The sequence below is a fragment of the Triticum aestivum genome, chromosome 5D (genome assembly GCF_018294505.1).
Source record: "Triticum aestivum cultivar Chinese Spring chromosome 5D, IWGSC CS RefSeq v2.1, whole genome shotgun sequence".
Classification (NCBI taxonomy): Eukaryota; Viridiplantae; Streptophyta; class Magnoliopsida; order Poales; family Poaceae; genus Triticum; species Triticum aestivum.
The window spans coordinates 461,514,737-461,526,409 of NC_057808.1; the positions used below are offsets into that span (position 1 = coordinate 461,514,737).

At 40.2% G+C, this 11,673-nt stretch overlaps 1 protein-coding gene across 3 annotated transcripts; it reads right to left on the reverse strand.

Moving 5' to 3' along the window:
• Window positions 1–246: 246 nt before the first annotated feature.
• Window positions 247–4,307, reverse strand: LOC123122763 (uncharacterized). 3 transcript variants are annotated; one of them, XM_044543102.1, is made up of 7 exons: window positions 4,091–4,307; window positions 2,628–2,761; window positions 2,475–2,534; window positions 2,320–2,370; window positions 2,076–2,170; window positions 673–810; window positions 247–539 (listed from the first exon to the last, which is right to left on the reverse strand). In XM_044543102.1, exons 1-6 carry the CDS (start codon window positions 4,182–4,184, stop codon window positions 807–809), a joined length of 438 nt encoding a protein of 145 aa, XP_044399037.1. In that variant the 5' UTR covers window positions 4,185–4,307; the 3' UTR covers window positions 247–539; window positions 673–806. The 3 variants fall into 3 exon arrangements, with proteins under 3 accessions (XP_044399037.1, XP_044399036.1, XP_044399038.1); XM_044543101.1 differs by having other exon boundaries at window positions 1,885–2,170; XM_044543103.1 differs by lacking the exon at window positions 247–539 and adding an exon at window positions 1,885–1,951.
• Between the last annotated feature and the right edge of the window lie 7,366 nt (window positions 4,308–11,673).

Genomic DNA, 11,673 nt, shown 5'->3' on the forward strand with positions numbered 1-11,673 from the left:
CGTGGTGTGTTTCACTTTCACGTTGCCTCAGGAAATTCCAGTGGCCGCGTTCCGGCATCGACTGGGATGGGCGGCCGAGTGATTTCGATGGCAAAGGCGTGAGTGACGGTACCTGTGGCGCCGCGGCGTCGGCTCTTCCTTATTCGACCGTTCGCGGATTCTGCTCCGCCCCTCGCTGTCGCGCTGCCGCTTACAAGAGGGAAGAGGCGGTGTGGCGCGAGGAGGCAGGGATCACCGGCTCAGGCGTGGTGGTAATTTTTGGGACTGTCTATTTGATATTTGACTGTTTTACAATTTGAGAACATTCAAAAATCCTGACAAATGAACATATGACACCTGTACAGTCACAAAAACAGCTGACAGACATAAAGGACGTCAAAACGGGTCAGAGAAAGTAGCTGACCCGGTAACCCTGGACAACAAACCGCTCCAGAAAAATCGGCGACCTACCCCTCTCTTGATCTTCAGGGTCACACAGGACACAGCATGTGCCCAGCTTGCAACCAAAACCCTCCCGCAAACCACTGGACAGATCTCGCCTAACAGCACAAAAAGCGAATCAGAAAGGGGGAGAAGAAAAGAAGGGAGAACATGGAGGCGGCCATGGGCGATGGGGCAGAAGAAGAAGGAGGGCAAACAGAAACCAGAAGAGCTTCGAAGAAGATGTTGTACCTGACGAGCAGCAAGAAAGAAGGACATCAGAGGGAAATCGGCATCATGATCCACAGGTCAGCAAAAACAGTCCCAACTGCTCGCCAACTTCTCTCTTCACCTCTCACATGAACAAATCAGGGGAGGAAATTTCTTCATCTACAAAAAGAGATAGATCAACATCTGCTGTAATTCTAGGAAATTACATAAATTTTGGGATCAATTACATTGACATCATCATGGAAATTACATTGAAAACACTGAAGTTGTTTCGAAATGGAAAAAAATACAATGTAAAAAAATTCAGAAAACTTAAAAGAATAATTACAGAGGAAAATAAACAAATTCCAGTGTAAATCCCTAGTAAATTCTAGCGTAAGTAGCTGGTAATTTCCAGTGTAGATCCTAGTGTAAAACCTACTGCAAGTATCTTGTAATTTCCACTGTGAAAACATGTTTTACAGTGAAATCAGTAAAAACTACTGTAATTATCTTGTAATTTACACTGTAAAAACATGTTTTACAGTGACTGTAAGTATCTTGTAATTTAGATTGTAAAAACATGATTTCCAGGGTAAATCCCACTGTAAAAACTACTGTAAGTATCTTGTAGTTTCCAGTGTAAAAACATGTTTTACAGTGTAAATCCCACAGTAAAAACTACTGTAAGTATCTAGTATTACAGTGTAAAAACATGTTTTACAGTGTAAATCCAACAGTAAAAACTACTGTAAGTATCTTGTAATTTACATTGTAAAAACATGTTTTACAGTTTAAATCCAACAGTAAAAACTACTGTAAGTATCTTGTAATTTACATTGTAAATACATGATTTCCAGTGTAAATCCCACAGTAAAAACTACTGTAAGTATCTTGTAATTTCCAGTGTAAAAACATGTTGTACAGTGTAAATCCAACAGTAAAAACTACTGCAAGAATCTTGTAATTTACATTGCAAACACATGTTTTACAGTGTAAATCCTACAGTAAAAACTACTGTAAGAATCTTGTAATTTCCAGAGTAAATACATGTTTTATAGTGTAAATTCCAGAGTAAAAACTATTGCAAGAAACTTCTAATTTGCAGTGTAACTACTACTGTAAAATGCATGTACTTACAAGTTTTACTACACTGCAAATTGGCGAAAAAGGACACTGGAGGGATACTGGTAAGATTGAAATGAGAGAGGATAAAATCACGGCCAGACTCAGGATCAGAAACAAGTGGCTCACCATCTACTGGGAGGTCAAGGATGTCATGGATATCATACTTAGTTAAGGGGATGAATTTCCTTTTCAACTGAAACTCAGACACAGGAACATCAAACCTAGATGCAAGCCACTTAACAAGCCTAAGAGGAACCTCGCTACGGACAAAATTGAGGAGACAACCCAACCCATAATTCTGAATAACACCCTTGTACCTAGGACACATGCCATCAACAACTCCTGAGAAGAACTTTCCAGAATATCTAGTGAATGTTGAACACACAGGAAAATCAGACAATTGTTTCTGCCTCTACAAGAAAAAGATAATAAGAACGTCATTAAATCCAAAATAAACTAAATACACAAAGGGGAAACCCTAGCAAAACAAACATCAGACAAGCAATCAAAATGATAAGAAGAGAAGGAAAAAAGAAACACAAGAAGAGAAAAGAGACTTACAACATTCCTTCTACCAACAGATGATAATTTCCTCTTGAGCTGCTTGACTTTCTGTACAAAACAAATACATGAACATCAAACCAACATCTAAAAGGATAAATATAATCAGAAAAAGATAATCATGAAAAATAAAATTAGATCAGAAAAATACTTACATTAGTCACATAGAAATTGTAAAGTGCTTTATCAAACTCTTCATCATCAGCAGAGAAATCCTGAAAAAGGAAAAATTCAGACAATAAGCACAACACAGAAAATGAGAAACAGAAAAAACACAATGAAAATGAAAAGAAGACAAAGATAACTACCAAAGACATAACATTCTCATCAGCGAAATCATTAGGCACAGAAGGATCTTTTGAAGAATCCTGACTCTCAACTGAAGAAACTTGCGGAACATCCTTGGCCGAGACTTTCCGTAGTCTGCCCATTGATCTACTAGCTGAAAAACAAGAGAGAAAACAGGACTCAGTTATAGAGAGACTCCAAGTGCAAAACTGTGTAAATTTACAGTAATAATCGAAGAGAAATTTACACTGTAAGAGAACAAACTACACAGTAATTATGAATAAAATTACACTGTAAAGAGGCAACGGGTTGCAGTGTAGAACGCCATCGAATTATAGTGTAAAGTACATAAATTATGGGTACAATTACACTGAAAAAAAGCATCAGGTTACCCATTTTACACTGTAACTACACTGTACAATAACCTATAATTACACTGTAACTATGGGTAAAATAACGCTGTAAAAAATCATCAGGTTACGGTGCAACTAGAGAGTAACTATGCGGTAGTTAACGGTAAATTTACACTGTGATAACGCATCAGACTACACTATAAAACAGGGACAATGTATGCAGTAATTTAATACACATTGGATTACAGTGAAAAATCAGGACAAACTACACAGGAAAATAAACTGAAATTAAGAGAAAATTACACTCCAACATGCATACATGGGATTAGGGGGGCAAGTTAGCCACACAGAAAATTAGGGGGGCAAGTTAGCCACACAGAAAATTAGGGGGGCAAGTTTCACAGTACTTTAGTGCAAGATACAAAATGGGAAATAGGGCAAAAACAGGGGGAACAAATAAAACTACAGCACAGCTACATAGGGTGCATAAGATAGCAGTGAAGCTCTAGATTACAAGTTGCAGTGAACATATAGCGCAACTAACAGAGTTAAAAATTGAACAGCATAACTCAAGCACATATCTCTGCAAGACCTTGGTCTAACACGCATGAAATTCAAGAGGGTACACAAAAACCTTGGACTAACAAGTTGCAGAGAAGTTCATTAACCACCAGAATGAACAACATCATGGGACAAAACGTAAACAAACATGAAGAAATTCAACGACTATAACCACACCTTCACCTTCAGAGACAGGTTACGGGATCAACCACTGGAAATTAAAGCCTACTAAGCTACCTCCACATCGACAGCAGCAGAACTTATTCTCTAAACTTACCTACAAATCAACAACGGGAACACAATCGGCCCGGAATTTGGTCTGCACCCACAACAAAAACAGGAAACTACACAAGGCGCACTGCAGGCTCCTCCCAAAACTCACACGAACAACCATGGCACCGTGGCGGACTAGAACACCACGGCATCGACATGCACATCCCGCGGGAATCACATGCCGCGGACCACAAAAATCACATGCCGCGGATCCACGGAGCCAAAAAATCACCAGATCTGGAACTACACGGCCACAAAAAAGCATGGGCAAAGCGCGAGAGACAAGGAAAACGAACCAGAGCAGCCCGCGGACCAAGAGAAGAAGAGGGAGAAATCGCCTCCCCCTCTTCCGCCAGAGCAGCCTGCGGTGGATGAGCTCGAAATCGCCATGAACGCAAGCAATCGCCTCCCCTTCTTCCACCGCTCGAGCTCTCTCTCTCTCTGCCTTATCCAAATGCGAAGGGATGAGAAAGGGAAACGACCAGACACCCCGCTCCCAAATTCAAAAGAGACAAAAACCCAAACAGTGCCCGGCTGGGACGGGGCGGGCAGAGGAAAACGGGCGGAAGAAGAAAACCGCGCCCGATAACAAAAACCAACCCAAAAAACAGCAGACCGAGCGTGGATCTCAGAGCAAAGAACGGACGGACAGAAATTTGAATGTTGACCAATTGAAAAACACTTGATTGTAAAATAGCAAATCCGTAATTTTTACGGCCGTTTTTCAGTTCTCCACCCGGGCCGGAGAATCTAGCAAAAAAGTTTAAACGGAAACAAAAGATTTGTCTCGTCTCATTAATTAAGAAGATGTAGGATTGCCTAATTAATTAGTGAAAACCAGTTCAAAACCGTTGTGACGGCTCACTTAGGTAGCTACCCACGCGAAGACACGCCGTTGAGAAGAAATCATCGTCGAGGTTATCGCCGACCGTCATTGTCATCACTCCTTCGTGAGCCATCCACTTCGATTTCAGCATTGACGACCACCAGCGCAACCCTCGCCAAAACAGGCGTTGGAACCCATGCCGACCTATGTCAATCAGTCGATCACCCGCGTTGGCGATCAGATAGCTTAGACTCGGATGATGAACCTTGCATCAGAAAAGAGTTGAGCCTGCACCACAACCAGACCCTGCAAGCCAACATCGATCTCGTGCCATCGTCACCGCTGAGGCACCTACTCCGCAGCTCCGACTCCACAAAGACACGATGAGGCACAAGAACTCCTCGAACACATCGGATGACACCAACTACCGAATCCCCGCCTCAACCCAACTCCATTGGAAGTTGTCATCGCTGCCAGACAAGAAGCCATACAGCTCAGAACCAGGGTCTAACTCAAAGAACGATGTTCAATATAAAACGCCGCCACCATTCGATGTGGGAATATCTCATATCCGAGGTTTCCCCAAAACAATTATTCGCATAAAAGCTCAAAGGCACATGTGGGTTTCATGGCATGGTGGAAAATTTTAGTACCACCCTAAAAGTGGAGGAGAGATGGGACCAACATACTACCTCCGTCCTTGAAAAATAGTGTACTTCGAATTTTGTTGGAAAAGTCAAACTTTCAAGTGTTTGACCGTATTTATACAATAATACATCAATATTTATGACATTAAATTAGTAGCATTAGATTCATGATAAAATATATTTTCATCATATATCTATTTGGTTTCACAAACATTAATATATTTTTGCACAAACTCGGTTAAACTTTGAGATAGTTTGACTTTCTAACAAAGTTGGAAGTACACTCTTTAAAGGACGGAGGGAGTATAAGGGATTTGCTCCCACGTCCTATTGGATCATAAGAAGAGGAGTGGCACAAATGCTATTCATCACCCGTCTTGCCATGCCACACACGTGTCTCGTGTTTCGTGAACAAGCCGGGCTCAAACATATGTCATGTGTGCTCTTTATTTTTCCTAGATGAAACTGGATAATTAGTTGGTAATTAATTACATCTTTTTAGCGGATACATTACGAACAGCAACATCCAAACAACTCAGATCGTGCGTTCTTACCAACTTGGTCTTGGGCCTAACCCCGTGTCTCATGCCCGGCCACCAATATATTAGCGACAGAGCCATTGGCAACCCTAGTCGTCACTTAGAACAGATTGCATCTGCTCTACCTTCTCACGCACGAAACAATCCTCGTTCCTCCCGGTGTTTTTGCTTCCGGCCGACTCCATTCGGAAGACCACTGCATGGCTGCTCGGGAGAGCAGGCCTCTAAAAGCAAGGGTGGAGCGTAGTAGGGAGCAAACCGGGTCAGGACCTATCCTTTGTTTTGGAGTTGCTCTTAGAGTTTGGTACATACCCGGCCAAATAAGAGCGGATGGCCCACTAAGCAAGCTATTGGCCCGCCTTCACTTTGTTTCATGCTTCGACATTGTCTAGAACCTCGTCCTTTGTGATCCTACACCGGGAAATTAGCGATAAGGATTTTAGGGAGCGTCTCGACACGACTGCTCGCTACTGTTTGACTATATCCACGACTTCAGCTACTTCATCGACCTCCCCACCAATAACACAACACCGCGAACAAGAAGGTTGGTTCATGTGTTAGCCGTACTTGTTCTTATCATAAATGTTCCTATTCTATGCTTCGTTTAATCGTGGGGGCAATAGTTTTTCTCCCATGTGTCTTCTGCTTATGCCTCGGAATCCTCATCTTGTTTTGTCAAGACTACGATAGAAGGGAAAACCAGGTTCTAGTGATAAACGCTCGTCACGACTCCATCGTCTGGCGGGATTGGCTCATGGCATAGAGATCTTTCGCGGTATTACTAAGGTAGTGATCCATGAGGGGGCCTCTACTGCATTCGCAACCACTTAATCTCTTCTCTCATTATTACTTGAGGTTAGATGCCAGTGTTTACAGGGTTTTGGGCTATCCTTCATTGATCCATGATCTTCTGCCTCGCCTCTCTCATATTGTTGGAAATAAACTTGGGGTTTTGCATGCCATTTTGGACTCGATAAAACTGAATCTACATGTACCACACAACATGTTGGCAAGATCGATGGCCAGCTTCTCACAACCTGGAGTCCAAACTAGTGGACCTCTTCCCCACGCCTATCCGGAGAAATTTTACCCCAACAAATGCAGGCTATCCTTATGTCTCGCCCACAAAATCGTCTCTTCATCAACGACCATCATTCAGGAGAGACATTGCGACGATGGATTAGTGCCCCTTCTACCCGGATCCTAAGACTACCGATCACCCACTTTTGTATTGCTCCTCGGTTCAAACTCTTTGGGAGGAATTCACCAACCTTTGCGGGTTTATGTTTTTATTCTAGTTTCAATCGATTTATGTGCCAAAACTATATCCTTACATGTGTAATGTCGACTACGCTGGTTCGTGGGTCTTATATGCATCAACTGTTCATAACACTTTAGATGGGGTGACATAGGTTGAATCATGTTCATCGTGATGTTAAAAATTCTAAAAATTACACACATGGAAAGAATACACTCGCTGACTAGCGTAGGACTACTCCAAAAGGTATGTGTGAACTTGGGAATAACAACATAAAACACATTATTATACACATGCGCTATAGTGTGTGTGTGTGTGGGGGGGGGGGGAGGTGACAGGTCTGAATATATCGCCACGAGGAATGGAATAGTGAAAATAGTTCAATTTGTAAGCTCAATTCAACATGTATTCCATATATTTTTCTTAAACTCAAAGAAAAAGAAAGAAAGCAAGTTCAACAACCCTTCACACACCCCACCCACCCAACCAAGGAAAAACCCGATTGGGACAAAAAAACACATATCAACCTCCCGACAAACACGTGTTGACCATGTGGATATGTACATCCATGTATTGGCACTAGAGGCGACACTCGCAAAGCCGGGGGTTACTTTCTAACTGGTGATCTTTTTTCATGTGTTTTTTCATACTTTTTTTCACTTATACTTTTATCTTTCGCTTGTTTTGTCTTTCTATTTTGAGCTTATCTATTGACATTTTTATAAAACAACAACATAACAAATATTCTGACACACATGAGCAACACTTCTCCAAATATACAAAAAAAACTACATTTTTTGTTTGTAGAACATATTTTATGCATGAAATTGACCTCTCGTTTCAAATAGCAGGACATCCATATGCACGTACTTGGTCATTTATAATTTTTTTCCATATATAATACTTATCCACTAGTGCATTGGTTTAGCACTATTTTAAAATTTGTTAAGTACAAACATAATTTTGGCGATATTTTTAGAAAAAAAAAAGGGTTGCGCGAGCAGCTGTCCCATTATCATTTCGCTTTAAGCTGAGCCATTGTGCTCCCTAAGGCGGCAAATATGAACTCCCAGGGAAAAAATGTCGCTTGTTGTGGCAAACATGGGAGTCGACAGACACACTTTTTTGCATCGTAAGCTGGCCCAACAAGATTTGGCACAAATTTTCATTTCACTTTTCTATTGCCTTTTTCTTCTTCCATTTTTGGTTAATTATTTGTATTTATTTTTTCATTGCATATTCTAATATTATTTAATTATTCTATTTAAAAAATTTATTTTTAAGAACATTATTTTGAAGAGAGTGAACATTGCTTTAAATTACATCAAAATTTATTTTGATATATATACATATTTGCTTTCATGTCTGTGAACATTATTAAAAAAAAGTAAACATTCTTTATTCAATACTAAGATTTTTCTCTAAATATGTGGATACTTCTAAAGTTATTAAAATATTTATGTTGAGATATATGATAATATTTTTACACAGTATATTTTCTTTATTGTTTAATAAATTTTTTATTATTCTTTTAAAACTTTCTGAACATATAATTTTTAGATTCATAAAATGTAAAACCACTAGGTGCTAATGGCGGGCACTGTTACACCAAAAACCGAAAAACCAAACCGAACCAAACCGATTTAACCGATTAGTTTGTTTATTCGGTGTACGGTTGTTTGGTTCCGTTGGAACTTCGATCGCTATTCGGTGTTTCGGTGTATGTTCGGTTTAGTCTGGTCAGAAACCGTAATAACCGAAGTAGCCGAAATTGTTTACGATGCCTAGTTGCCGTGAGGCCGTGCCTGACTGTGAGGGCGGCCCATATGTACATCGGCCCAACATCCCGTGATTTATTAATGCGTACACATCCACACGTACTTAAACCCTAGCCATCATCCATCTCTCTGTCACTTCATCAGGCGGCGCCCTCCCTAACCCTAAGCTCGCAGTCAAATCCTCATCCAGCTGGCTCCGGCGAGTCGGTGCTCAGCAATCAGGAATGAATTCGTTTTTTCAATGAACGTCAAGCCAGCCTGACAAGTATTTCACTGGCTTCTCTAACTTTTCTAATCTCTCAAATATCAATACAAGTAGCGATAATTCATCCTGGAGCCCGGGCTCAGCTGCTCCCGGTCAGTAAAAAATTCAAAACAAATACTAGAAAAATTTAAAAAATTCCAAAAAAATTTGTGTGGTAGATAATTTGATGCGTGAGGTCCGCACCAAATTTTAACTCATTTGGATATTTGAGTAGGTCTCGGCAAAAAAGACAAATCGGGTCAAAACAGTTCATGAACAGTTTTCTTTTTTACAGACCCTGATTTTGTCTTTTTTGCACAGACTTGCTCAAATGTCCAAACGAGTTGAATTTTTCAGCGAACCTCACGCATCTAATTATCTACCACACAAAAACAATTTGGAATTTTTTGATTTTTTTTGTATTTTTTTTGATTTTTTCTGTGAGCGTGGGTGCAGCTGAGCCCGGGTGCAGATTCGCCGCACTCTACAAGTAGCTACTACACTAGTACATGACGTAACTTCATGCTAGTGATTAGTTTGATCTACTAGGAATATTGTACGTACTATTGTTTTTGCATCCAAGATTGTCATGCGCTAGTGTACAGCGGCGGTGCCAGCCAAAATAATCTGTGGGGTCAACTGTATTTTTTGTGAATTTTTTCTTCACGATGAACAGTGATTATAGGCTGTTTTTCAAAAAAGCTGTGGGGTCAGCCCCTTATAGTACGTACTTGTACAATTTCGATCCATGGATCTTCTTGCGTATATGTGCGGTGTGCCGTATCCGTGCCTCCCTCATGGAGCAAATTACTAATTATTCAATGTTTAGTGCATGTGCTTATTTTGATCATATATAATATGTATATGTATCAAATTCGAAAAAAAAAATGGTACTGATGGGTGCATGTACTTGTTTTTTCGGTTAACGGAATAAACCGAACCGATATATTTTGGTTAATATGGTTCGGTGTGTAATTTTGTCTGGTTATTTCGGTGGCCATTTCTCCAAAACCGAAATTATAAAAAACCGAATAAACCGAACCGTATTAACCATATTAACCGAACGCCCAGCCCTTGCACTAGTAGCCCACACATGTTGAAACACAACAAAGTGTGAGTGAATCTCACATTTTTTAACTTTTTCAAATGCTTGATTAAAAAAATTCAAATGCATGTTTAATATTTTTTGTATTGATAGTCAACACTTTTTCAAAGGCTTGATTAACACATTTTTATACATGGTCATCATATTTGCTATACACATTTGCATTTTTCAAATACTTGATTGTCTCATTTTCAAATGCAAGATAAATTTCTTGCATACATGGTCAACTTTTTTTCTATACATATTTAACATTTTTAAAAAGCTTGATTAAAAAATTCAAATACTTGTTTAACATTTTTTTCAAATACTTCTTTAACATTTTTAAATACATTATCTACTTTTCTCACACATATTTTATTTTTTTCGTATGCATGATAATTATTTCCCTATACATGTTTAACATTTTCAAACTTGTTTAACATTTTTTTAAATGTTTTATGTAAAGTGTTTTTTTGTGATATATTGTATTTAGAATATTTGGAAGTACAAACAAAAGTAAAAAGGAAATAAATAGAAAAGGGGAAAAACCTCAATAAAAACAATAAAAATGAGGTTGTGGCCTCCAGCGCAACTGGGCTGGCGCATCTCGTGCAGCCCTTGCCGCGAGGCTTCCCTAGGTCTTGATAGGCAGATCCCTCGTTAGCATCAAAAGGTCGAGCCTTCGATGAGGCGAGCGTAGGGCTGGGCCGGCCCACGTATGGGATTCACATGTTATTCGTTCCCTGCTGCTTTCTTCGATGTTTCCTGCGTTTTTCATTTTTCATTTTTCTTCTGTAGTTTCTTTGCTTCAGTTTTTTCAATGTTTTGTCCAGCTATTAGTCGTCTTGCTCTATTTTTTTCCTTTTACCTTTCGCTCTTTTCCTTCTCGTTTATTTTGCTTTATGTTATTTTCTTCTCATTTTTTTGTGTTATATAAAAGTTCAACGCGAATTACAAAAGGGAAAAGCTTCCCTCCAGCCGGCGGAAAATTCCAACGCGTCATCCACCTTCGCTAATCAACACGTGTCCCCATGGTCCATCCACATCTCTCTTCCTAACCTTATCTCTTCTACAACCTCTTCCATCCACTCATTTCTTCCCTTTATTAATTTGCAACCGCTTGCATCACTCATCTTCTACAAAGCACGAATGGTGTTTGCTAGCAATGATGGACTTCCCAAGTCCAGCAACCGGCCATGATAACAGCGGTGAGCAACGTGCTTGGAGCATTGAAGTTGCGAGTTGTACCATCACGCGCACCACAACTGCGACTCGCGAGGCGTCTGAAACACAGGCGGCTACCATCTGACGCCAACAGCCAGCTCGGCCGTAGTCGGCCATGGCGCTACCCCCTCAAGCTCCTCCTGCCGCCAAAACCTTCTCCGTCATGTCAATGTCTTTATTTGCAAAAAAGAATCTGCAACATGATCCTAGTTGCAAAAAAATTCTGGAACACCACCCATGTTGCAAAAGGATTCTATCGATCTTTACATTTTCGGCAAC

Coding starts and splice junctions, on each gene's coding strand:
- LOC123122763 (XM_044543101.1), bottom strand. CDS start 4,184: ATGGCGATTTCGAGCTCATCCACCGCAGGCTGCTCTGGCGGAAGAGGG. Junction 2,535..2,627: donor ATGAGAATGTTATGTCTTTG/GTAGTTATCTTT, acceptor TTCCTTTTTCAG/GATTTCTCTGCTGATGATGA. Junction 811..1,884: donor CCTTGACCTCCCAGTAGATG/GTGAGCCACTTG, acceptor CTCTTTTTGTAG/ATGAAGAAATTTCCTCCCCT.